This window comes from Periplaneta americana, chromosome 7 (assembly GCF_040183065.1).
Source record: "Periplaneta americana isolate PAMFEO1 chromosome 7, P.americana_PAMFEO1_priV1, whole genome shotgun sequence".
NCBI lineage: Eukaryota > Metazoa > Arthropoda > Insecta > Blattodea > Blattidae > Periplaneta > Periplaneta americana.
This window is the reverse complement of record NC_091123.1, coordinates 10578875-10605788: the sequence shown is the minus strand read 5'-3', so window position 1 is coordinate 10605788 and position 26914 is coordinate 10578875. Positions and strand designations below refer to the sequence as shown.

Here is a 26914-nt window from a genome sequence, read left to right as displayed (position 1 = left end):
GGGACCGATGGCGGGCTTATGTGAGGGCGGCAATGAACCTCCGGGTTCCTTGAAAGCCAGTAAGTAAGTAAGTAATGCTTTTTTCAAAGATTATTGTGCCTTATTTAAGTTTTATTGCCTTTTTTGCCTGCCTATTTTAACTGTTATAAATGCCTAAACATCGGAGTTCTAGTCATTAGGATATTTTTAGCTGAGAACCATTCAGGAAGAAACTCGATCCGCCTCGGAACAGAAACAGATGTGTTGGATGTCACTATTCATCGCGCTTAGGAGAGAACTTTTGCGACTTGACAAATCGTGTCTCGGAATTGTCAACAATTAGCTTACTGCTGCGGTCTACTTTTTCACGCGGAAGAGCGTTGCAATCGGTTCTTCTGCCGATTGGTAGCGCTTTCGAACGCGTTTCTCCTCTCGATAACACATCTGCCAGGCGCATCCAGGAGCTTACGGCATGGCACCGTGTGCGGCACCACCAAAACAAACAACTACGTTTGTCGGCGTCTTCGCTAAATGGTACCGAAGACGACACCAATATTCAGCACTTAACGAGCCTTTCAAACCAATAAGAAGTGCTGAATTCAATCGCTCCTCGGGGTAAAACATGAATCCCTGTGCAGTAGAACTCACAGGGGGTTAGAAAAACAATTTATTGAAAAATAAATTTATTTATTCACTAGCCGTACCCGTTAGAAATAAATATAAAGTAATTACATAATTAAAAAAGGACATTTGATCCAGGGAACATTCGTGTTTCATAGAAGGATAAATCGTTTAATATGTTACTTAATTTAAATTGCATCCAAATAATTAAAATGCGATCATTTTGGTCCAGAGACACTCATTTGGTGCAATGACAATTCCTTTAACATGTTTCTAATTTTTATTATATGCAACCATACTTTAATGAACAATGACATCATTTAGATTTAATGTGTATATTTTATTTTACTTGTTACAGGTTTCCATTGAATTATGGTAATAACTTAATTTTAACCCTTGTTTTCTACGTATTCAGTAAATGGCGTTTGGCCCACTATGGTTCTGAACCCTTCAAATAACTTAAATTATATTATATAATACTACATTACATATATTATATTATATTATATTATATTATATTCATAATTAGGAACTTGAAATCCAGACGTTTGAGATGGGCAGGGCATGTAGCACGTATGGGCGAATCCAGAAATGCATATAGAGTGTTAGTTGGGAGACCGGAGGGAAAAAGACCTTTAGGGAGGCCGAGACGTAGATGGGAGGATAATATTAAAATGGATTTGAGGGAGGTGGGGTATGATGATAGAGACTGGCTTAATCTTGCACAGGATAGGGACCGATGGCGGGCTTATGTGTGGGCGGCAATGAACCTTCGGGTTCCTTAAAAGCCATTTGTAAGTAAGTATATTATATTATATTATATATTACATAATATTATATCAGAAGTAACTGTAATAACATTATAGCATTATGTCCATCTAGAGAATCTACACTTTCCAATGGTGAAATAATAATTAATTATATAAATCGGTTAATTTAGCTTCCGATATTACTTCATACAAACACAGAAACATTCTCTGTAGGCTATCTTTCATAGCTTTCGATTGTTGCTGTCCAAGGCCCCTTATAGACCAAATCATTTGTTTTTTATTTCATTATACGGCCTTAGATGGCAGTAATTTTAATTTTAAAACTCATTTATCTCATTAAATATCAGTCCTATCAAAATTTTTCAAGAAATAAAACTTATCGAAAATTATTTTTAAAGAAACGTTTGTTATGTAACATTTTTCACAAAAATCAATAATAAGCGAGATATTTCGATTTATTTAATTCAGGCCCCCTTATAACCCCCCTTTAAATAATGTATTTTGAATGCCATATAGCCTAAAATCTAAGTTACAACGAACATAATTCATATTCCAATTTTCATCGAAATCCGTTCATCCATTATCGCGTGAAAAGGTAACATACAGACAGACAGACAGACATACAAACAAAAATTTCAAAAAAGCGATTTTCGGTTTCAGGGTGGTTAATTATATATGTTAGGACCAATTATTTTTGGAAAATCGAAAATTACCAGAAAAATTTCGGCTACAGATTTATTATTAGTATAGATTCATTTACAGTTTTCCGCCCAAGGGTAAGTTTTTCACTGCAAACCCAGCATTCTTCAATCTTTCCTATGTTCTGCCTTTCTCTCTGTCTCCGTATTTTATGCATATACAATATTATATCTTAATGCCGTCTATCATCTGATATCTTCTAATGCCCCGAACTCTTCTCCCGTTCACCATTCCTTCCAATGCATCCTTTAGTAGATAGTCTTTTTTCAGCCAGTGACCCAGCCAATTCTCTTTTCTCTTCCTGATCAATTTCAGCATTATTCTTTCTTCAGCCAATTTTTCCAACATAGTTTCATTTCTTATTATCTCTTTCCATTCTTCTCCATATCTGCTTTCAAATGCTTCAAGTCGCTTCTCTTCACTTCGTGGTAATATCCGTGCTTCTGCCCCATACAATGTCTCACTCCACATAAAGCACTTCACTAGTCTCTTCCTTAGTTTTTCTCCAGAGATCCACATAAGATGCTCCTTTTTCTATTAAAAGCTTCCTTTGCCATTGCTATCCTCCTTTTGACTTCCTGGCAGCAGCTCATGTTACTGCTTATTTTACACCCTAAGTATTTGGAGCTGTCTACTTATTCAACCACTTCATTTAGAATTCGCACTTTTACTTCCTTTATTTTTCTTCCGGTAACCATGGTCTTCGTTTTGTTTGTATTTATCTTCATCCCATACTGCTCACAACTGTCATTTACCTTCAATAATATATCCCTTAGTATCGTCTCCTCTTTAGTTAACAACGTCATATCATCAAAAAATCTTATGCAAAAATAAAATACGTCAGTTAGCAGTTTATCAAGTGTGTACGTAATATTGTTCTCATAGTATAAATAAAAGGTCATTTAAAATCAGTTCAAACTTTAAAGTGTTATAAATATTATGTTACATGGTTCGGTAGCGAAATGGACGATTATAAACAATTGGTTAATGAGTCAAAAGTTCATATATTTTTTTCAAAGTTATATACATAAGATGATAGAGTACATGGTCAGTGATTTATTTCTTGAAAACGACATACTTTAAGTGACTACCATTCACGCGTACAGTCTTCATATCTCCGGCCTACTTAACCCATACAATGTCGCAGCATATCTTATCCTCTGGAACATTGTCGTCTGGAGTAAACACGGTTCTCCTTCCTGAAGACTTTTTTTCAGTGTCGAACCACTTTCCTCGAAGATGATGATCGATGTTTTAATCACGTGACCAAATGGGAAGGGATCATGACGACGAAATTCAAGCCAAGGAGCTTCAAATTGTCGTTCTTGTAAAAGCTCTTAATTGTAAAAGAATGTTGTGCTCCGCTCTACTTTTCCATGACGACTAAATGGCACTGTCCAACAGAATGTGCACGGCGTTTATCGCTGTGAGAGATGCACGCTCCATAAAACCGCCCGTTCCTCTGCCGGACAGTTTATGTGAGGTAGGAAAAAGATCAGTGTGTTAGACAAACAATGCGATTTGGCGTTTACAAGACATCCTTTCTTTATTTCTTTCTTCCTTTGTTTTAGCTTCCTTTCTTTATTTCTTCCTTTGTTTCTATCTTCCTTTCTTTATTTGTTCCTTTGTTTATATCTTCCTTTGTTTCTATCTTCCTTTCTTTATTTCTTCCTTTCTTTCTATCTTCCTTTCTTTATTTCTTCCTTTCTTTCTATCTTCCTTTCTTTATTTCTTCCTTTCTTTCTATCTTCCTTTCTTTATTTGTTCCTTTGTTTCTATCTTTCTTTCTTTATTTCTTCCTTTCTTCCTTTGTTTTTATCCTCCTTTCTTTATTTCTTCCTTTCTTTCTTTATTTCTTCCTCTGTTTCTATCTTCCTTTCTTTATTTGTTCCTTTGTTTATATCTTCCTTTCTTTCTATCTTCCTTTCTTTCTATCTTCCTTTCTTTATTTCTTCCTTTGTTTCTATCTTCCTTTATTTATTTCTTCCTTTCTTCCTTTGTTTATATTTTTCTTTCTTTATTTCTTCCTTTCTTTCTTTCTATCTTTCTTTCTTTCTTTATTTGATCTTTTGTTTCTATCTTCCTTTCTTTATTTCTTCCTTTCTTTCTATCTTCCTTTCTTTATTTCTTCCTTTCTTTCTATCTTCCTTTCTTTATTTGTTACTTTGTTTCTATCTTTCTTTCTTTATTTCTTCCTTTCTTCCTTTGTTTTTATCTTCCTTTCTTTATTTCTTCCTTTCTTTCTATCTTTCTTTCTTTATTTGTTCCTCTGTTTCTATCTTCCTTTCTTTATTTCTTCCCTTGTTTCTATCTTCCTTTCTTTATTTCTTCCTTTCTTTCTATCTTTCTTTCTTTATTTATTTCTTTGTTTCCATCTTCCTTTCTTTATTTGTTCCTTTGTTTCTATCTTTCTTTCTTTATTTCTTCCTTTCTTCCTTTGTTTTTATCTTCCTTTCTTTATTTCTTCCTTTCTTTCTATCTTTCTTTCTTTCTTTATTTGATCCTTTGTTTCTATCTTCCTTTCTTTATTTCTTCCTTTGTTTCTATCTTCCTTTATTTATTTCTTCCTTTCTTCCTTTGTTTATATTTTTCTTTCTTTATTTCTTCCTTTCTTTCTTTCTATCTTTCTTTCTTTCTTTATTTGATCCTTTGTTTCTATCTTCCTTTCTTTATTTCTTCCTTTCTTTCTATCTTCCTTTCTTTCTATCTTCCTTTCTTTATTTCTTCCTTTCTTTCTATCTTCCTTTCTTTATTTGTTCCTTTGATTCTATCTTTCTTTCTTTATTTCTTCCTTTCTTCCTTTGTTTTTATCTTCCTTTCTTTATTTCTTCCTTTCTTTCTATCTTTCTTTCTTTATTTGTTCCTCTGTTTCTATCTTCCTTTCTTTATTTCTTCCCTTGTTTCTATCTTCCTTTCTTTATTTCTTCCTTTCTTTCTATCTTTCTTTCTTTATTTATTTCTTTGTTTCCATCTTCCTTTCTTTATTTGTTCCTTTGTTTCTATCTTTCTTTCTTTATTTCTTCCTTTCTTCCTTTGTTTTTATCTTCCTTTCTTTATTTCTTCCTTTCTTTCTATCTTTCTTTCTTTCTTTATTTGATCCTTTGTTTCTATCTTCCTTTCTTTATTTCTTCCTTTGTTTCTATCTTCCTTTATTTATTTCTTCCTTTCTTCCTTTGTTTATATTTTTCTTTCTTTATTTCTTCCTTTCTTTCTTTCTATCTTTCTTTCATTCTTTTTTGATCCTTTGTTTCTATCTTCCTTTCTTTATTTCTTCCTTCTTTCTATCTTCCTTTCTTTATTTCTTCCTATCTTTCTATCTTCCTTTCTTTATTTCTTCCTTTCTTTCTATCTTCCTTTCTTTATTTGTTCCTTTGTTTCTATCTTTCTTTCTTTATTTCTTCCTTTCTTCCTTTGTTTTTATCTTCCTTTCTTTATTTCTTCCTTTCTTTCTATCTTTCTTTCTTTATTTGTTCCTCTGTTTCTATCTTCCTTTCTTTATTTCTTCCCTTGTTTCTATCTTCCTTTCTTTATTTCTTCCTTTCTTTCTATCTTTCTTTCTTTATTTATTTCTTTGTTTCCATCTTCCTTTCTTTATTTGTTCCTTTGTTTCTATCTTTCTTTCTTTATTTCTTCCTTTCTTCCTTTGTTTTTATCTTACTTTCTTTATTTCTTCCTTTCTTTCTATCTTTCTTTCTTTCTTTATTTGATCCTTTGTTTCTATCTTCCTTTCTTTATTTCTTCCTTAGTTTCTATCTTCCTTTCTTTATTTCTTCCTTTGTTTCTATCTTCCTTTGTTTATATTTTTCTTTCCTTATTTCTTCCTTTGTTTCCATCTTCCTTCTTCCTTTGTTTATATCTTCCTTTCTTTATTTCTTCCTTTGTTTCTATCTTCCTTTCTTTATTTCTTCCTTTGTTTCTATCTTCCTTTCTTCCTTTGTTTATATTTTTCTTTCCTTATTTCTTCCTTTGTTTCCATCTTCCTTCTTCCTTTGTTTCTATCTTCCTTTCTTTATTTCTTCCTTTGTTTCTATCTTCCTTTCTTCCTTTCTTTATATTTTTCTTTCCTTATTTCTTCCTTTGTTTCCATCTTCCTTCTTCCTTTGTTTATATCTTCCTTTCTTTATTTATTCCTTTGTTCCTTTGTTTATATCTTTCTTTCTTTCTTCCTTTGTTTCTATCTTTCTTTCTTTATTTCTTTCTTTCTTTTGTAACTTGTTCTTATTTTCCTTTCTTTCTTGACCCCTTTCCTTGTTCTTCCCCATTCTTTCCTTACCCAATTGTCTCATTTGTCCTTCCTTCCTGTCTTTTCTTCTTCCCCCCATTTTTATTTCTTATTTTATTTCTTTGTTTTCTTCCTTTCTACCTCCCCATTCTTTATTCATTATATTCTTTCTTTAGTTCTTTATTGTTACCTTCCTATTCTTCCTTCTATCATTCTATCATCTTTATCCCCTTTCTATCTTCCTTAGATTTTTTCTTCTTTTATTTCTCCCATTGTTCCTTTGACTTCCGTTGCTTAATTATTCTTCCCCTTATATATTCCCTCGAACCATTTTTCTTATTCCTTTCATGCCTTCTTCATTCATTTATCTAGATCTTTTTATATTCTTTTCTTGTTATACATAAATTTTCTTTTTGTTTTTTTTTTTCATTTCTTCCCTTTTATCTACTTATTTATATACCTGTCACTTCTTTCTCTCTCTTTCTTCTATCCATTTTAATCCATTTCCCTATTTTTCCCCTTATTTATTACATTACGTCGTTTCTCCTTGTCTCCTCCTTCACTCCGTCCTATCTGATCGTCCTTGTTCACTTTCGCTCGGGTCGCGCTCCATTTACTCGGTGAACTTGTGCAGCAGTGGCGGCTCTGCTTCGTGACACAATCAACTTATTTGTATGTAGAGAAAGTATTTGAAACAGAAGAGTTGTGGCTTATTCGTTGGGTTTACATGACTTTTCGAAAGAATCACAGATCAGTTTTCAAATATTTTGGTTGAAATGTGTAGAATAAGAACGAAAATAGACAGTACAGTATGATAGTCTTATTTTAAATTTACACCAATCCGCGTACCACCCAGCTGAAGGGCGACGGTTTTCCGTCCCTGCATTATGAAATATATTTTTGTAAGAAATTAATGGGTCTTGAAATCAAGAACACACTGAGTCAAATTAATCAAATTATTAAAGTGAAGATTCCTCTCTTTCAAATCAATAATCAAACGAATACGGAAAATTTTTTTCTGGCTGTTATTTGAGGGGCTCACAACCAGAGTGGACCAAGTCCACCAGTGATCAGTTTGTGGATTAATACAATCTCGGATGAAGAAAACTTAGATTTATTCATTGCCACAACAAACAAAGTTCATAACTCATTTGTTACTCCACAGAGGGCAGCATTTCCTATGGAAGGTGAAGGTTGCTAAGCGTGAGCCAGGAACTTTAAGACTAAATATCTCCGAACTATTCCAGATGGACTTGGTTCATTCTGGTTGTGAACTCCTCATTTATACTCGCTTTAACATCTCTGGTCATATCGCGAGTTATTTTTTTTGGGTGAAATCCGAAGGCCTGTGTACTATTGTTGAGGCTGGTTCTATTGTTGTGAACTACAGTAGATAGCGTCTGTAGATATATTATTGATTTGTTATGAATATGATTTTGGTGACGAATGAAGCCGGTGATATTCAGGGATATTGTGGCCCAAATTTTCTGGCATTTGCCTAAAGGTTGAGGGAAAAAACTAAAAAACCTCAACCAGAAAATTCAATCCGACAGGGAATCGAACCCGGGTGCTCTGTGTAAGGACCAGCATGCTGATCCCTACACCACAGAAGTGGTCGTAAAACTTTTTGTCGCTATAAAAAGCACAGAGTTTTACCTCCACATATCCTCTAAGCTTTCATGGCTTTTTTTGCATCAAACATAACTTAACCTTCACCATTTTTCTTTCCATGTAAGACTCACAGGATACACCGCCAGAATTCCAGTACAAAATTTCGAATTCGCGGTGTGATTTGTCTTCTCTACCATCGTGTACTGTCTTAACCAACGCAGTTGTGAAACACATCCATGCATATGTCGGAAAAATTGCAGCATCGAACCGGAACGAATCTCAGTCAACAGGTGTTGCAGAAGTGAATGAGCTAATTTAGTTTTCATGTAACATTCAGTTCTCCACGAGACAAGTCCAGTCTTCAGCAACTGCTGTGATTATTCAAACAACGCCTTTCATCCCAGAGTGGTCATGGTGATGGCGATGCGTTTCTGTTTACAAATGTCTGCTGAGAGTGACAACAGAATTAACAGAAGATAATTCGTGAGCACGCCCTGTCGCTTCGCAATTGTCTGTTGCCACGGAAACAAAAGGAACAATGATCGTAATAATTTTACGCGCGCGATTTTTGTGTGATATATAAAACAAGATGGCAAGATGTTCTATCTCAAATAGTTCCTGACACCACAGTACCAAGATGCAACTGAACCAAGTCGTAAGTCTTTTTGTGATGATTATATTATTATTATTATTATTATTATTATTATTATTATTATTATTATTATTACTCTCACTTTGAGAGAGGAACACAGGTTAAGGGTGTTTGAGAATAAGGTGCTTAGGAAAATATTTGGAGCTAAGAGGGATGACGTTACAGGAGAATGGAGAAAGTTACACAACACAGAACTGCACGCATTGTATTCTTCACCTGACGTAATTAGGAACATTAAATCCAGACGTTTGAGATGGGCAGGGCATGTAGCACGTATGGGCGAATCCAGAAATGCATATAGAGTGTTAGTTGGGAGGCCGGAGGGAAAAATACCTTTAGGGAGGCCGAGACGTAGATGGGAGGATAATATTAAAATGGATTCGAGGGAGGTGGGATATGATGATAGAGAATGGATTAATCTTGCTCAGAATAGGGACCGATGGCAGGCTTATGTGAGGGCGGCAATGAACCTCCGGGTTCCTTAAAAGCCAGTAAGTATTATTGTTATTATTATTATTATTATTATTATTATTATTATTATTATTATTATTATTAAACAAATAAATGTTTGAAGAACCGTTCATCAAGCAAAAATTTTAGGCTTCGTAAGTCAACGCCATTTGCTTGGACAGTTTGAAAAAGCCGAAGACAGAATAACTGTAAATAAATTAAACTTGTTAAAGATCTTACTTTTTATTTAATGCATAATAATAATAATAATAATAATAATAATAATAATAATAATAATAATAATCATAATAATAATAATAATAGTGATAATAATAATCATAATCATAATCATAATACACTTCATAAATATTCACTGAGTGTGTGTCCTTTTCTTTTGTTAGCCAGGTTTTGTGTTATGCTAATAACATACAGTAGCTAAGGAGTATGAGATAGTTACTTTTCTTTAACATACAAGGGAAGTCTATGCACCGAATTTTGACAAAAAAAATGAAATTTGGTTTTTATCGTTTTCGCTTGTTTAATATGTCTAAAATGACAATATAATTTTATTTCTTCTAATTGTCAGCTTTTAGTCCTATCTTCAGCAAAAATATTGTAGTAATTCTTAATGCAAAAAAATCAGTTAAAAACTTTTTTCTCGCCAACCGCTCATGGAATTTTAAATTTATTTAGCCGGTTGTATACATAAAGGTATGTTGCAATATGACCTACTTTTTCCACATTTGTATCTTTTATAACTTCTGAGAAAAGTGCACCCAAAATTGAGGAATTTAACATTGCAAGATATGGAAACCTTGACACCATTTATTTTCGTGACATTGGTACACTTTTCTCAGAAAGCAACCAGAAGGCTGAAATTAATATACAATATCAATGTCACGGGATTTTACACAGTAGATTAAAAAATTAACTTCATTTCTATCTTCAGCAAAAATAAAAAATAATTTGCAGTCATTCTTAATGCAAAAATTGTTATCGATTTTTTTTTCTTGCTTACCGCTCAGTGGAATTTTAAATTTATTCAACCGGTTCTATAAATAAATTATGTTACATATGTCCTATTTTTCCTACATTTGTATCTTTTATAACTTCTGAGAAAAGTGTACTCAAAGCTGAGGAATTTATCATTGTAAGATATGGAAGTACAGTCTTCCCTTAAAACGGTTTTTAGAATTTCCTACAACTTGCACATTTGTCAGTTTTATTAATAGTATAGATATCATAATTATTTTAGTGTAACATAAATGAGTCCCAGGGGCATTTACATGGGGTTAAAGGCGGTAGGCACATAGGACTAACATCCCTACTGTCATTAATGCCGATTGTCTGTAAAGGTGGAAGCCTTAACCTCACGCCACCCTCTTGAGCCGATACAGATTGTAGCGGGGTTCATTTTATGTTTAATTTCAATATAAGTTTTAAATGCATAATATTAAAAATATACAGAGTGTCCCAAAAATCTTAGGAAAAGCTTTAGGAATGTGTTCTACAATCAAAAACTGTCGCTAGTCAACCAAAAATGTTAATTCTTGTTAGTACTGCAATAACAACTTACAGAACTGATGTGACAAATTCTTATATTGATATAGGTTCAGAAAAGTTTGGGTTTTTGAGTTAGGACGAAATAGATTCTCTTACGCCAAGTTCAAAAACTTTTACTCTCCTTCGGGTGTCATTCTTCTTTGTCTCTCACGAGTTACAAACTCTGGTGTTCAAAAAGGTGACGATTGATGTGTTCAAAGATTTTTTAATCGGACGTCATAGTACAGGATACGTTTCTGGTACAAATGACGTGCTTTCATACTGATTCAATAAGTGGAATGTGTTGTCGTTCGCTCTTCATTTCAGGGTATTCTCAGTTCAAAACCACTCACACACAATTAAGCACTACAGCACTAAATGAACTGAAAAGCTACACAGCTTGCACATTGAAGCAATCATGTCAATTTTGTGTGTCGAGTTCGATTCCCGCTTGGATCGATTACCTGTTTGGGTTATTTTCGAGTTTTTCCCCATTCATAAAGAGAATGTCAGATAATCTATGGCGAATCCTCGGCCTCATTTGGCTATCATCAATCCCATAGACGTTAAATAACCTAGTAGTTGATACAGCGTCGCTAAATAACAAAGCAAAAGACATATAGTAGTAGACATAGTTATCAGAATAATTTATCTCGTCATTATTACCTTCATTGGCATTATAACTTCAACGTCATTACCTTTGTCATTATCATTCATTTAATCAATAATTATTATATTTTAACGACGCTGTATCAGCTACAAAATTATAATAAATAGCCTCGCTGGAATCAGTGATAGCGGGATGGTATTTTGACGATATGAGACCGATATTTTGTCCACACCTGTGGAGTAACGGTCAGCGCGTCTGGCTGCGAAACCAGATGGCCCGGGTTCGATTCCCGGTCGGGGCAAGTTACCTGGTTGAGGTTTTTTCCTCAACCCAATACAAGCAAATGCTGGGTAACTTTCGGTGCTGGACCCCGGACTCATTTCACCGGCATTATCACCTTCATATTATTCAGACGCTAAATAACCTAGATGTTGATACAGCGTCGTAAAATAACCCAATAAAAAAAAGACCGATATTTTACTGTAGACTGCCTGAATTCGCCTCATAGTTGGAAAAAACTTCGAAAAGAAACCAAATCAGGTAATCACCCCAAGCGGGCTTCGGACCCATGTCAGAGATCGATCTTAGCTCTTTACCCTAGAGTAATTTAATTATTAATGCAAACTACATTGCCATCATATACAGTAAATACAGAGACACATAAAACAGCTGTCTTTGCTGTGTTCAGCTCGTGGTGTGCTCGGTACTCGCTCTGCAGGGGGCAGGACGCGTGGACGCGGCGGCGGATGTCGGCACCAGGAGGCCGGACGTGCGGACTCGCGCCCCCAACCAGGACAACACCAAGGTAGGCTAGGTACAGCTGGCGCCAGCATTTTTGGCGTATGTGCTAGATATATAGTGCCTAGTTTGTGAGCATATTGCTAGTGCAGCTGAGAATGGTACCACTTTCTATACACGTCACATCAGCCATTTGCCAATCACGGTTGTCAGACTGGCTACGGCAAATGGAAAACACTCGCACTTAACGTTCCCATTACTTATTTCACACGCCAAAAACGGTGACGCGGACTATACCACACAACATGCTATTATAAATAGCCTATGTGAATTAAGCTTCGTGGTACCATGTTCAGAGCTTGTTATTGGGATTGCAGAAATCTCAGGCAGGAGCATCGCCGGGACTGGAGCCGGGGGCCAGCCACTTCGTACCCAGCGCGGCGCTCGTCCCCACCGCTCTGTACGCCCACCCTGCGGCCTTCAGCGGCCTCGGTGAGTGGGGCTGCAAGGCCGGGGTCCCGCTATCACATTCCTCTTCTGTTTCTTATTTTATCTCTTCTTCTTCTTCCATCGTCCATTTCAACTCCTACTTCTCATTCACTTCCTGTTTCTTTCTCCTTTTCCTTCTACCCCACTATCTGTTTTCTCTTCCTCTCTCCCGTTTCATCTTTTCTCTTCTCTCTTCCTTCTCCTCCTCTTCTCCTTTCCTCTTCCATTAACGTAACATCTCTTTTTCCTTTTTGTTCTCTCATTTTATTCTTTCTCCACAGCATTTTCTTCTCCCTTAATATTCCTTTCTCTTCACTTCGTCTTTCTTCCGTTCCTCTTTATTCTTTATCTTCTACTCTGCCTTCTATTCCTCTTCCTCTATTTCCTTTGTGTATCTTTCTCCCTCCTCCATTTCCTTTCCTTTCTTCCCATTCTTCCTTTTCGTTCACCACCTCTTTTTTCTCTTCTTTCTCTAATTTCTCTTCCTTCATCTTCACTTTTTACCTCCTAATCGACAAAGAGCTTTTCAAAAAGTACCCACACTTGATACTTCTGTACAAATTCAGTGTTGCTAAATAAAAATGGAAGTAGTGCAAGATATTTCTAAAGCCTGGTTAAATCATTCCTTAAATGGTTTCTATGATCGAGTGACACATTGTAAAACAGCTGAGGGCTACCAATTTGAACACATAATTTAGAAGGTGAGCTAGCTTTGTTTTGTTTTTGTTAAGGAAGGAGTATTTTATTATTTTAATATTCGATACACTTTTCTGTTTTCTTGACTTAGCAAAACTGAATTTGTACAGAAGTATCAAGTGTGGGTACTTTTTGAAAAGATCTTAATGAGCACTATTCAAAAATGAAAAAAATATATTGGGTTTTCCATTTAAAATAACAAATTTGGAGTTACTTCCGGTTAAACCGGAAGTATAAAGAACTCGGTAATACCATTATTGAGTTCTTAGTATATGGTTATCCTCACATACCAAGTTTCATGTCACTGAACCGTATGCTTCAAAAGTTATTTAGGTGGTGCGTTGATTATTTTTATGCTCGACCATGCGAAATGTAGTAATTATACACCTGGTAGCAGTCCTTTAATGTATATCATTAAAGTACACCTACTCATTAAAGTACAGGTGTTTTCAGCCAATGACAACTCAGCTTATAGGTGTTCAGCCAATGACAAGTCTGCTTTGTACCGTTATAAAACCGCAAGTATCGATTATTCTCGGATATGCAATCGAAAGAGAATTAGCGAAAAGTCACGGAGGCTGGAAATCCAATACTGTCGCAGAAGGTTATGTTCTGTTACTATAATAATTAGCGTTAATTGTAAATAATATTCAAATAAATTCAATTTGTCATCTCGTTTTTCAATGTCGAATTCAATAATCAAGGTTATACCAAGTTTAACGGGATTACACAAGGTCAATGACATTATTGTTCCTCGGAAAAAATCAATACTTTCGCGTCTGCGCACATCTCACAATTCACGACCTAGAACAAGGTCACTTCCGATCTTGTCAGATACAAATAAAATGTATACACCTGAATAATTTCAAGTTAGAAATATGGTCGAGCATGAAAAGTCGTATGAAACTCGCCTATAATGGTAATTAACAAGCTCGTATGAAAATTATGAAACGCGCTTGCGCTCGTTTCATAAACATCCATATTCGCTTCTTAATGATTATCATTATAGGCTCGTTGCATAATGTACTATAATATTCGATACACTTTTCTGTCTCCTTGACTTAGTAATACTGAATTTGTATAGAAGTATCAAGTATGGGTAATTTTTGAAAAGATCTTAATGAGTACTATTGAAAAATAAAAATATATATTGGGTGTTCCATTTAAAATAAGAGAGTTGGAGTTACTTCCGGTTAAACCGGAAGTAGAAAAAAACTCGGTAATGCCATTATTGAGTTCTTAGCATATGGGTATCCTCACATACCAAGTTTCATGTCACTGTACCGTATGCTTCAAAAGTTATTTAGGTGGTGCGGGATTTTTAACTAACCTTTCATTTCGTTCCTTCTTACTAAGTTCAGCAACATTTGCTAGTTCGCATTTACATCTCTTATCGTGGCCTTCCTCTCGCACTGCTGTCATAATCAATCTTCAAGAACGTCAACATTCTCGCTGCTACTTCCTTATAACACCTTCCAGTGTGTTCATTATCACTGCCTAACTACGAAGTGGCAAACAGTAAATTATACGGTGTCCTCAAACGCAGAATGTGCGATATCGTACCTGTTATAATCCTCCTATGCATGAAATTGTCGGGTACATTATAAACGTGTTTTCGCGCCTGCTGACTATGCATCACACGTGTCACTCAGGTTTGGAAGACATCTGTGCGCTGCATTGCGCATGCTACACGGCGCCGCATCTCGGAGGCTTCCCGCTCATCCCGCTGCGGCACCGCGGAGGACCTCCGCTGGGGAATCGAGTGGCCTTCCCGGCAGACGGCAGGGACATCATCCACACACGCACTCCCACGCACCTGCTGCGTGACAACGTCAACATACAGTACGCACCCGTGCGCCAATAGCGCAATCAACAACTCGTCACACCGGGTTCCAATCTGGGTCTAACAACATAATTCTGTGGCCGGGAGGAAGAAGGTCTTAAGTAAAAATTTTGTTCTTTTCAGGAGAGCAGTAGAAAGATTGAAATTGGTGTCAATTATAGAGTTCTTTTAATTAAGAGGTTTTTCCTGGATATTATTTGTTTATATTTCTTCTGAAATAGGCAATGTTGCTCATTTAACAATTTTCTTGATTATTTCCAAAAATAGCCTCACTTAAGCCCTTTTAAGATTAGAAGCCAAACTGAGTAGAAGGGACTATTAAACATAAGACCTTTTTCATGTCAAAATAAATGGAAATGTAAATTATTAGGAATGCAAAATGAGTCTTAAACAATTATAAGACTGTTTACCCTTCCGCTTAAAGTTTTAAAAGGAAAGGGCATCAGTATGTGATAAAATGGCTAATATACAAGTTAGACCGTTTTAATAGGGAAGCATGGAAAGAAAACATGTGATGGTTTGTAAGGAATAAAGTATTAAACATTGTTAAGTCCTTTATTCTGTGTGTGCTCGATTCAAAAAGTACTTAGGACATTTGGTAACGCTCTATAAATCCAGTCAGGAGTCTTATTTCACTTCAGCCATTTTACCAGATTCCAGAGAATTGTTTCCGCTTTCAGAATATATAAAAATCTCATTTTCACAAAAATTGACTTAAGACCTTTTTCCTCCCGGCCACAGAATTAAGATTGTGTGAAAAAAAATGAAAACTTTGAACATAAATGTGACTAAAAATAAGTATCATTAAGCGAAATATGTCTTCCCATTAAACATTTTACATATCTTTAAAAATAACCGCCATATTAAATAAAATATCAATCATGGTGTTTACTGGTTATCCCGCCTACCATTTTTTTTTCGGAAGGTCGGACTTCGATTCTGAGGACCAGCTATCCTGAATTGGATTTCTCATGATTTCCCGAGTCTGTTCAGGCGATTCTCGGATACTACCTTCCACAAAGGTTATAACACGCTTCCTTCGCAATCCTGTAACGTCTAACCCTTCATTATCACATAATTCCGTACGTTATCCATCCACGTTCTGTGACACATCTGCCATACGTCCGAAAAGTATCCCAACTTGCTGAATACGTATAATTGGTTACTATTTCCAAATGTAATGCTCTGTAAAACTTAAGTGCAGGTTTGTCATATTATCCACTGACACACTTTAAAGATCTCTTTATTTTGGACAGCCTTAAAATTCCCACTTATGAAGACCTTAGCAGCTTTAACTACAGTAACAGTTAAATAAAGAACGGAAGAAAGACAAAACGTGTTTTCTACCTGCCACCCAAAACAAACTGCAATTATACCTATAACCCTACTCATACGACCAGTAATATCCTTTTCGTATATGGGAACGCTGAATTATTCCTAGTTACATTTCCTTAGCAACTAGGGTTAAGTTATTTTGAAAGTAATTCTTGTGTATACAGGATGCTAACCACTATGTGGGAAACCTTTGAGGAATAAATAGAGGATCTGAAAGCAAAAAAAAAAGTAAAAGTATAGTAATTCATGTATAAAGGGCGAAAATGAAGACGTTTACAGCGAGGGCTACGGAGTTGCTGCCGAGGGTGCAATTGACCTGAGGTTTAAACATGAAATTTCGCCAAAGATTCATACATTATTTTGTGGCGCACTAATCAGGATTGCTCTTTTAGATATGAAATGAAAATTTAGACTTAGCTCGTTTCCAAATGATCTACTCAATATATTTTTCTCTTAAAAGATCTTTTGAGAAAACTTTGCATAAGCAACATACAGTAGCCTAGTCTGAAGTTGATTTACATATTTGTTTAAACAATTTTAACAAAAAATTATAAACGTTCTACAATTTTTATTGAATAACTCGAAAACTTGTTTTTGGCGCTTAGCTCCTTCAGTTTTTCCACTCCTCAAATACTTATTTCCCTATCCAGAAACTACTGATTCGCTGAATGTGTAGCGCCACTAAACAGTAATAATAATAATAATAATAATAATAATAATAATAATAATAATAATAATAATAATAATAATAATAATAATACCGACACTTGCTGTGTGACGGGATGCATCTACCAGGAAACGATACTTGTCAGAGGAAAGCGTCTTCCACCACAACCTGGTGACCGCATGTTTCCCTTTCACAGGAAGACATACCTCAGGCGCGCCTTCCAGGCAACGAAGAAAGTACTGCAAGCATTTACAAAGCACCTTAACAATTCTGCCTTTTGTTTGTAAACGTCTATAAAACGGTAGCAGGTAGTAGGCCTACTACAGCATGCGCTGAAACAAACAGTACTGAAATTATGGTTCGGCTACCGTACATGTGTCCCTAGCAACCAAGTATTTATTTATTTATTTTGTTTATTTATTTGCCTATTTATTTATTATAAGTATTTATTTATTTTATTATTTATGCATTTATTCATTTATGTATATATATATATATATATTTATATACTTATTTATTTGTTTATTAATTTAATTTTATTATTTCTTTATTTACTTATTTATTTATTTATTTTATTTGTTTAATTATTTGTGTATTTATTCATTTATTTATTTACTTACTTATTTATTTATTTAGTTACTTGCTTATTTACTTATTTATTGATATATATTTATTTACTTATTTATTTACTTATTTATTTAGTTACTTTTTTATTTGTTTGTTTATTTGTTTATTTATTTTATCTTATTTATTTATTTATTTTATTTTATTTTATTTGTTTATTTGTATATTTGTCTATTTATTTACTTATTTATTTATTTATTTATTTATTTATTTATTTACTTAGTTACTTATTTCTTTGTTCATTTACTTATTTATTTATTTATTTACTTAGTTACTTATTTATTTGTTTATTTATTTATTCATTCATTTATTTACTTATGTATTTATTCATTCATTTATTTACTTATTTATTTATTCATTTATTTATTTAATTATTTATTTACTTAGTTACTTATTTGTTTGTTTGTTTATTTATTTATTTATTCACTCATTAATTAATTAATTTATTTATTTATTTACTTAGTTACTTATTTGTTTGTTTCTTTCTTTATTTATTTGTTTGTTTATTTGTCAGAATATTTACATATAAAAATAATGCTAATTCAATGTTTGGCTTAGTACTTAGTGTTGAGGTTATTTTTAGTCCATATAGATTTGGATGTGTACATGGCTCAAATTTGAAACACGTTTCAGTGGGCTTTCATGAAATATTTCACAAGCCGCTACCAAGTAACACGGTTATGCTACAATTTGAAGATGGCTCAGTTCCGCTCGGTGTCTATTTCAATTCGCAATTACGCCTGAACTCACACATTAAGAAGTCGCGCTCTGACGACACCGAGCGCTACGAACAGCTCTGTAGTAGTATTACAGGCTCCACCATAAGTTTGAGGACATGCCTTCACTCCTGTCCTTATAGTTATGTGAAATCCTTTGATGTTTATACAGGGACAAAATGCTTGTGAAAAATACAGTTTTTTTACTGCAAACCCAATCTCTCTACCTTTCAAATTGTGGATTAGGATATAACAATTTTTCTATTATGGCAACTTACTAAAAAATTACTTTTTATAGGAAAAAAATTAATTACTCAGAATAGATGTATTTAGACCAATGTATTTTTGGGATACAGTTAAATATTATCTCCAGTCATTTTTCCACATCCCAATAATCTGCCACTTCACGTCCACACTCACTGAATTTCGACGCCTTTTCACTCTTTTTGAAGGGAGAAATCTAACCTTTCTACACTTGTAGCAAACTCCACAACTGTTTACTGAAATGCAGGGAATAAACTGATTGACCAGTATTAACAACTCTCAATGTTATGATGTAAGTGGTGGTGTTAGTCCCGGGTCAATTTTCTGCGAATTTCTAACTCAAGAGAATTTTATAAAATGACAATTTTTCGTAAAGAAAAAAAAAACCTGTATTTTAATGCGTGAAAGAGGTTTCACAATTTGTTTAAATAAAAAGTAATATTTGCACAAGAAGCCTTTCAGATATTTCTAACTTCAGCCTAAAATTAATTATCTAAGGAGTAATTAATTTTTCTCCTACAAAAAATGTAATTTTTCAATAAGTTTTCATAGCAGAAAAATTGTTACATAATCCACAGTTTGAAAGATAGAGAGGTTGGGTCTGCAGTAAAAAAAACTTCTTTTTTTTTCTCAGGGATTAGGTCCCTACATGCCTAAACATCAGAGGGTTTAATATAAGTAGGGACAGGAATGAAACATTACTTTTGAAGGGGTGGTAGAAACTGTAGAAGTAGTAGTAGTAGTAGTAGTAGTAGTAGTAGTAGTAGTAGTAGTAGTAGTAGTCGTAGCAGTAGTAGTGGTGGTGGTGGTGGTGGTGGTAGTAGTGGTAGTAGTAATAGTAGTGGTAGTAGTAGTAGTAGTAGTAGTAGTAGTAGTAGTAGTAGTAGTAGTAGTGAAAGCATTTTATATTACGATTTTTCAATTGTAGAAATTATTTAGCGTCGAAATTTAAAGAGAACGATACACGGCCGACGATTTTCCCAGAACCCTCCATCCCGGACAGTATTCTTTTATAATAATCCGTGGCGCTACAGCCCGTGAAGGGCCTAGACCGACCAGCCGGTTGCTGGCCTCACGCCCACATGCCGAAGCAGAGGTGGACGATCATCCAACCAGAATGGAGGTATCGTGTGGTTAGCACAATGATCCCCTCCCCAGCCTTTATAGCTGGTACAGTATTCTTTTATGTGTCATAAATCTACGACATGGACTCACAGGTTTACTTTAACGATTTTATCACCACTTAAAATCTATTGCATCTCGGTAAGATCTGAACTCAAAAACCGTGGATCAAACAACCTGTTTAATAACCACGACGACTAGAAGTAATAATTATTAATTTAATATCGATAAAATAGTAGCAGCAATAACATTAATCATAATAACAGTGTTAACAACAGTAGCTGTAACAGTTACTTTCTTCACCTTAAGCGTATGCAAAAAGCAGAGCTATGTTGCAGACCTGTGAACGCGGGTCGACCGTCACTTGTCTCGCGCTGTCCAGTCGAAGGTCGGACCGCGCTCGCAGTCGTGCGCCACGCCCACCCTCGCTCCAGCGCGCTCACTCGTCGGTGACGAATTTTTCGTGTTTCAGTTAACGATTTCTTTAGATCGCACGATGAAAGTTAAGCAATCAGATAAAGTCGTCTGGTGTCTGGGGCAAATCGCCGCTCAAAAGGGGTGCCCAAACGGTGAGACTTTCCCAGCATAAAAAAAAAATAATAGTTGTAAATGTATAAAAACTTAACTGTATTTTACGTGTTTGAAAAATATCTCAACAATTACATCTCAAATTCACAGATATAGGGAACTGTAATAAATATTACGAAAATAATATTAAAATCTGTCTGCAGCATGTATTTTCATATTTGTGTAGTGAATGTATATACTAAACTGTGTTATAACCAGAAACTGATGACAACAAACCTACAGCAGCAATCTTCTTCCGATACGGTTCATCTGTTGGTCGCACAGTACTAGCACAGTCTACGGTCACGAAGCTCAATACGTAGTAAATATGCATCCATTGATAGTTGCTCACCACTAGGGTCGCTAATATCGCCTCATTACAGACAATGCGAAATAGTACCAGCACAGTCTATTGTTCCTAGCATCCTCAGAACTCAAGCTTCGTGACTGTATATGAGTTATTCCATCTCAAATCGACCGAAATATAGAGAAAATTGACCTTACAATTTTAAATACAATAAAACTTTTTTTGTAAGTTTGTAAGTAGAGAACTGTGATACAACGCTTTGTGCAAAGTTTGGGGCATCAGAACTTCATCGTGTTTAAATTTAAAATATTTAAATTTATCGTATTTTCATAAAATTAGCAACTTTAAACTGTTGTAGCTCCGAAACCCTTTCACCCAATGATCAAAATCATGGTTTATTTTGATGCTGAGAAATTTAAGTTTATATTGACATGTAAACAGATTTTCTTACTTTTTATGGAAATGGAGAAATTTACATTTTTCCTCATTAAGACGCCTTTGACTAGGAAAAAATATTAAAAAAAAAATATATAGTTAGATTCCGCATTGAAAGTACAAATAAACACATATTTTTTACTGATGGTACGTTGATAAGAAAGTATTGAAAATATCAAATAAAGAAAATAAATAGTACGCGCGTGAACTAAGCAGCTGACTGTAAGACGGGAGCTAGCCGAGACAAGCAAGGCCAGGAGACAAACACGTGATGTGTCGTCTAGCAGCGCATGGCTGTGGTAGCTTTATCACAGGTTTTCATAAACACAGGAGTAAAATGATGCCCAACGCTCGCTTATCTTCAGCTCTCGGCCAGTGCGTGCGGTACTGCGCCGTTCAAGTCTAGGCGTGTAAAAATAATCTATTTAATACCCTCGAAACTTATTGCCGTACCACTAAGAAAACAATGCCGAATCCCTCTTAATAATGCAAGGTTTTTCCTCAATATTTTTTTACATTTTTACAAATGGCCAAAAAGCCTAAAAGCAAGTAAAATCAGATTATCTGTCTCTCTGTGTACAATAAAAATGAAGATTACTTCTTAACATAACCTACCAAATGTCAGCTTCAAAATAAGTTCTCGTTCAATGTTCTGCAGTAAATGGTTCCAGAGTTCTGGGCGCTGAAATAGGCTTGTTTTTATAAAATACGCTAAATTTGTCGCTCAATAATACGAAAACCGTTTGACTTTCGATAGTATATTTTTGAAAATGCACTCTCCTCAGCACCTTGCATAAGTAGGGAAAAAATTAGAGTATAAAAAATGCGAGGTTTTTTTACTGATCGATTTCATATGGAATAGCCCATATACGAGACTGTGGTGCTAGGTTATTTAGCTCGATAGAATGGTAACAGCGAGATGATATTGGTAAGATGAAGCGGAGGATTCGCTGTGTATTACCTGACATTCGCCTTAAATTTGGAAAAACCTCTGAAAAACCAAACCGGATATTCAGGCCAAGCGGGGATCGAACCCAGATCTGGAGCAGCAGGAAAACGAACTATGCCGGTGGCTTAAGGCTGATGATAGGCAAGGTATTTCTCGTTCTACCATTGCTTCATTATCATCACAATGAACTGGTGTGGCATGCAGACGGTGAGAGTGTCTGTCTCCCTTTCGCAGGCTAGAAAGCGCTGTTGGGGTCGCCACCAACAACTGAAAAACAGAGCGGCGGCGCGGCGTGCCACTTGGTGTTTGTCAAGAACACGGAGAAAGTGCGGCGTCTCAATTCAAGTGTGACGCCGCTGTGCAACCGCGCCCCTTGAACCAATTTACACCAAATTTCGTACTTAAACCACTTCATTTGAACCTGGGCCACTTGTACCCACAAATGCCAATGTCAACTATCTGTTTCATATTTTGTTTTCCTCTCAAAGTAGGCCTACTTCACACCTCCATTCTCTTCATTTTTCATTTCCTTCTTTGTTCCCTTGTCTTCTTATCCTCTTTTTCATCCTTACATTTTTCTTCATTCATTCATTCATTTATTCATTCATTTATTATATTCCATAGATCTTACATGAGCAATGAAGCTTTAAGATGTGGAGCAAGTCAAAATTTTACAATAGAAGAGAGAATATCATCGAAATGATAGCCGTCCAAATCTTGGATTTAAAATATCGGCATCCTAATCAATTCAAATGAACAAAAAATAAAATGTAAATTAATGTTAAAAAAATACATAATGAAATTTTAAAAAAGAATATTCTGCGACAAGATGTGGTGGCTATCAAAACGATAAAAATTTATTGAAAATAAATAATATACATCGAATATTATAAAGATGAATAGAGATGGTGATTGATGATGTGCAGTGAAGGTTTTAAAATGGTTGATGCAATTGTCTGAAGAGTCTTGTCAGGAACCTTTAATTTTTACAATATTTTACTATTTAGTAATTTTCTACAATTTTTACAATTTTCTGCAATTTTTTTACAATATTTTGGCGAGATGTAGTGACATCTTTTCCCTTTCTCTCTCTATATCCTTTCCTTTTTTACGCTTTTCCTGTTCTTTTTATTTTATTTTCCTTCTACCTTCTCTCGCTTTCCATCCTATAATTATTTTCCCTTCCTTCACATTTTCTTCTTCTATTCTCTTTGCTTTCTCTCCTTCATTAGGTTCTTTATCCTTCCCACATCTCTTCCCCTATACCTTTCTCTTCGTCCTCTCCTTTATCTTTCTATATTGTTCTAATCCGTCCGTTTATTTATTCTTTTTCTCCATTACCTTCCTTTTTTTTCCTTCTTGTGCGTTATTTTTCTTTCATATTTCTTCTTTCTACTCCTTTGAATTTTTAGTCTTACGTTTTCCTGTTTTCTTTTTTATTTCTTCAATTCTTCTCCTAGTGCCCACTCCTTTCCTTTCTTATTTACTTCTCGACATCAATTTTCACTTTAATTTCTTTATTCATCCTTCAGTCGTAAGTCTTTTCTTCACAATCTGCCTTCCATATGTTTATCTTTTTCGTTTTATCTCCTTATTTTTTATCATTTTCTTCTCTCTTCACTGTTCCTCATCGTCAAACTTTTTATTGTCCTTCCTCGTCTTCTTAATCAACTTTTTCTTCTTTCGTCTTTTCGTTTCTCTCTTATCTTCCTGCTTCCATTCTTCTCGTTCATCTCGCTATTCACTCCACTTCCGCTTTCTTGCAGCACCTCCTTCCTCCATCTCTCTCTTTCTTTTTCCATGAACGGCTAAAATATATTTATATAATTTGTATTTCTTCTTAACCTTGCGTTGAAGTCTCCGCGGTTTGCCAAGAGCAGCAGCTTACTTCCGTATTTCGAAGTTCACAGATCGCATTTCGTTCTCCTTTTAAGACAGTGCAATATATTTATTATGTATGAAGCATGTTCCAACATGTGACGTCGCTTCTTAGTCCTCTAACAGATACAGCCATCGTCGCTAAACCCAAGTTAGGTATATGACCGCTAAGATCGATATGGTCAGTACGTGGCCAACAGAGTTGTAGACTGAAATCTGCGTTTTCATATGTACGGCACGACATTCGCGGACAAGCTCTCTTGAACGGTAGGTACAGTATTTTAGAACTGTACATGTAGTTCTGGTAGGTTTCCAATAAGCACAAAGTCATTAGCCCCTCTAGATGGTATCGGTTTAACTAATACCCATTTCCAATTTGTGCACTTCATAAAATATATATTTAGGCGATCTCGTTACACACATAAGACTGTGGACAAATGCGACTTTTCGTTTGCCCCTGAATATGGCCAAAACTGAGTACTTCTTCATGTCAAATTCAAACAACTACAGTGGTAATGTCAAATTTCTTTGTATAAACTTAGAGTCTAATTTCAAATGGTAAGTACATTGGTACAGATTTTATTTGCACACAAAAATATCAAAATAGATATTTTATGATAAAGAAGCTGAAATACCAAATTAACCTACAGGTGCTGAAACTTGTTTATTTCACTACATTGACTCCTATACAGGGTGTATCAAAAGGTCAGGTCAATTCTTTAGACGATAATTCAGAATCTTATTTGCAACAAAAAAATCCTAATGCACTTTTTCCATATTCAGCCTCGTTTCTGATTTACACCAATATAACGTACCTTATCTATCCCCACTTGATTCCATACTTAATGGACCTGTCTGCTTGAGAGAAGGTAGGCTAATTGTCAGTTGTCTAGAGCAGATGCTCGAAATGTCCCCCTCTTGCGCAAACACACGCTTCAGAACGCCGTCTGAACTCGCGCTGCACATTATCCAATCCTTGCTGGTGTATCTCCATTACGTCCGTGTTAATCTTTGCAACGAGCTCTTCCCTGCCTGCTATCTCCGTTTGGTACACTTTCTTCTTCATGTAGCCCCAGGGAAAGAAGTCCTCGTGTAACTCGGTTCGCCTCATTCCAGCGTAGGTTGTGTATAAATGTTTGGGCACACATTCTGGGTGATACAGTGATCAGCCCATTTATCATTGCAGACAGAATGAAAGGTGAAGATTACCTGAATTTCGTAGAAGGTGTGGTTACGCCGATGTTGGATGATATACCTTTACAGTCACGACGACATCTATGATATCAACTAGACGGTGTTCCAGCACATTTCAGACTTCCAGTACGCCAATGGTTAGATCGCAATTTTCCAGGTAGATGGATTGGAAGGGGTGGTCCCGTTGCCTGGCCATCCCGTTCCCCAGACCTAACACCATTGGATTTCTTTCTCTGGAGCTGCATGAAGGAGAAAGTGTACCAAATGGAGATAGGAAGCAGGGAAGAGCTCGTTGCAAAGATTAACACGGCTGTCACGGAGATACACCAGCACGGATTGGATAATGTGCAACGCTAGATCAGATGGCGTGCTAAAGCTTGTGTTTGCGCAAGAGGGGGACATTTCGAGCATCTGCTCTAGACAACTGACAATTAGCCTACCTTCTCTCAAGCAACAGGTCCATTAGGTATGGAATCAAATGGGGATAGATACGGTACGTGATATTCGTGTAACTCAGAAACGGGGCTGAATATTTAAAAAGTTATTAGGATTTTTTGTTGCAAATAAGGTCCTGAATCGCCTCCTGAAGGATTGACCTGACCTTTTGATATACCCTGTATATTATATGTAATTCTTGTTTGGAATAATGACTCGAATGCGAAAAAAATTTAATAGGTCTCAGTATCACGAAACAGAGCTATAAAATTAATGTGCGACATGGAAATTAAAACTCACTGCAAACTTTTATTTAAGAAATTAAACATTTTAACGATAGTGTCACTACATCGTGCAATGCTTGTTTTATATTAAGGAAAATTTTGACTCGTTTTTACTACATAGTGGTATTTACGAATACAACACCAGAAACAAAAACAATTTGAAACCTAATTTCTGAAGAAATTCCTCAACTAAAACAGCTTTCAGAAAATGGAAATAAGGTATTTAATATATTAGCTAACCATCTGAAGTCTGATGAGTGTAATATGTAGATAATCGGCGGTGAATGCAATGGAGGGGGAAAGGAAGTGACCACCTTACCCCATTATCTCTAGGCCCAGATCCCTTATTGGTGTCACTTATGGGTACCAGACCTCTCTTCGGACAGTTGACTAAATAAAAACATCAGAAATCTAGAAACCAATATTTTAAATTATCTGTTAAAAGATGGTTAATTAATCATTGTTTTTATGTTATTAGTAAATATTAAACCATGTATTGTGGGTCCCTATCACCACTGCATGGCGCGTCCTCGGGTTGCGGATAGAGGAGACGGCCTCCAGATATGGAGGGTAGCTGCGAATATATTGAATAAGCAGTCGTGGACAGCCAATAAGGGGTGGTCCTCCAGCTTGGGGATTGGGCGAAGGGCTAACAACCCATCACCGTAAAAAAACAGCTTGTTACGAATCCCTACAATAAGTGGAGCAACAGTAACAAATATAAATGACACTCGGGAGGAAATTAAACACAGAATAAATATGGGAAATGCGTGTTATTATTCGCTTGAGAAGCTATTATCATCCAGTCTGCTGTCAAAAAATCTGAACGTTAGAATTTATAAAACAGTTATATTACCGGTTGTTCTGTATGGTTGTGAAACTTGGACTCTCACTCTGAGAGAGGAACAGAGGTAAGGGTGTTTGAGAAAAAGGCGCTTAGGAAAATATTTGGGGCTAAGAGGGATGAAGTTACAGGAGAATGGAGAAAGTTACACAACGCAGAACTGCACGCGTTGTATTCTTCACCTGACATAATTAGGAACATTAAATCCAGACTTTTGCGATGGGCAGGGCATGTAGCACGTATTGGCGAATCTAGAAATGCATATAGAGTGCTAGTTGTGAGACCGGAGGGAAAAAGACCTTTAGGGAGGCCGACACGTAGATGGGAGGATAATATTAAAATGGATTTGAGGGAGGTGGGATATGATGATA

General features: G+C 35.5%; 1 protein-coding gene across 1 annotated transcript; it reads left to right on the top strand.

Moving 5' to 3' along the window:
- The first annotated feature begins 8283 nt into the window (after positions 1-8283).
- Positions 8284-15057, top strand: LOC138702673 (uncharacterized). The gene is made up of 4 exons (XM_069830001.1): positions 8284-8557; positions 11845-11961; positions 12272-12386; positions 14732-15057. Exons 1-4 carry the CDS (start codon positions 8540-8542, stop codon positions 14941-14943), a joined length of 462 nt encoding a protein of 153 aa, XP_069686102.1. The 5' UTR covers positions 8284-8539; the 3' UTR covers positions 14944-15057.
- The last annotated feature ends 11857 nt before the right edge of the window (positions 15058-26914 follow it).

What these genes read in the sequence shown, in the direction of transcription:
- LOC138702673 (XM_069830001.1), top strand. An exon ending in CCAACCAGGACAACACCAAG is followed by an intron (nt 11,962 to 12,271) that starts GTAGGCTAGGTA and finishes TTGGGATTGCAG; the next exon opens with AAATCTCAGGCAGGAGCATC. An exon ending in TGCGGCCTTCAGCGGCCTCG is followed by an intron (nt 12,387 to 14,731) that starts GTGAGTGGGGCT and finishes CGTGTCACTCAG; the next exon opens with GTTTGGAAGACATCTGTGCG.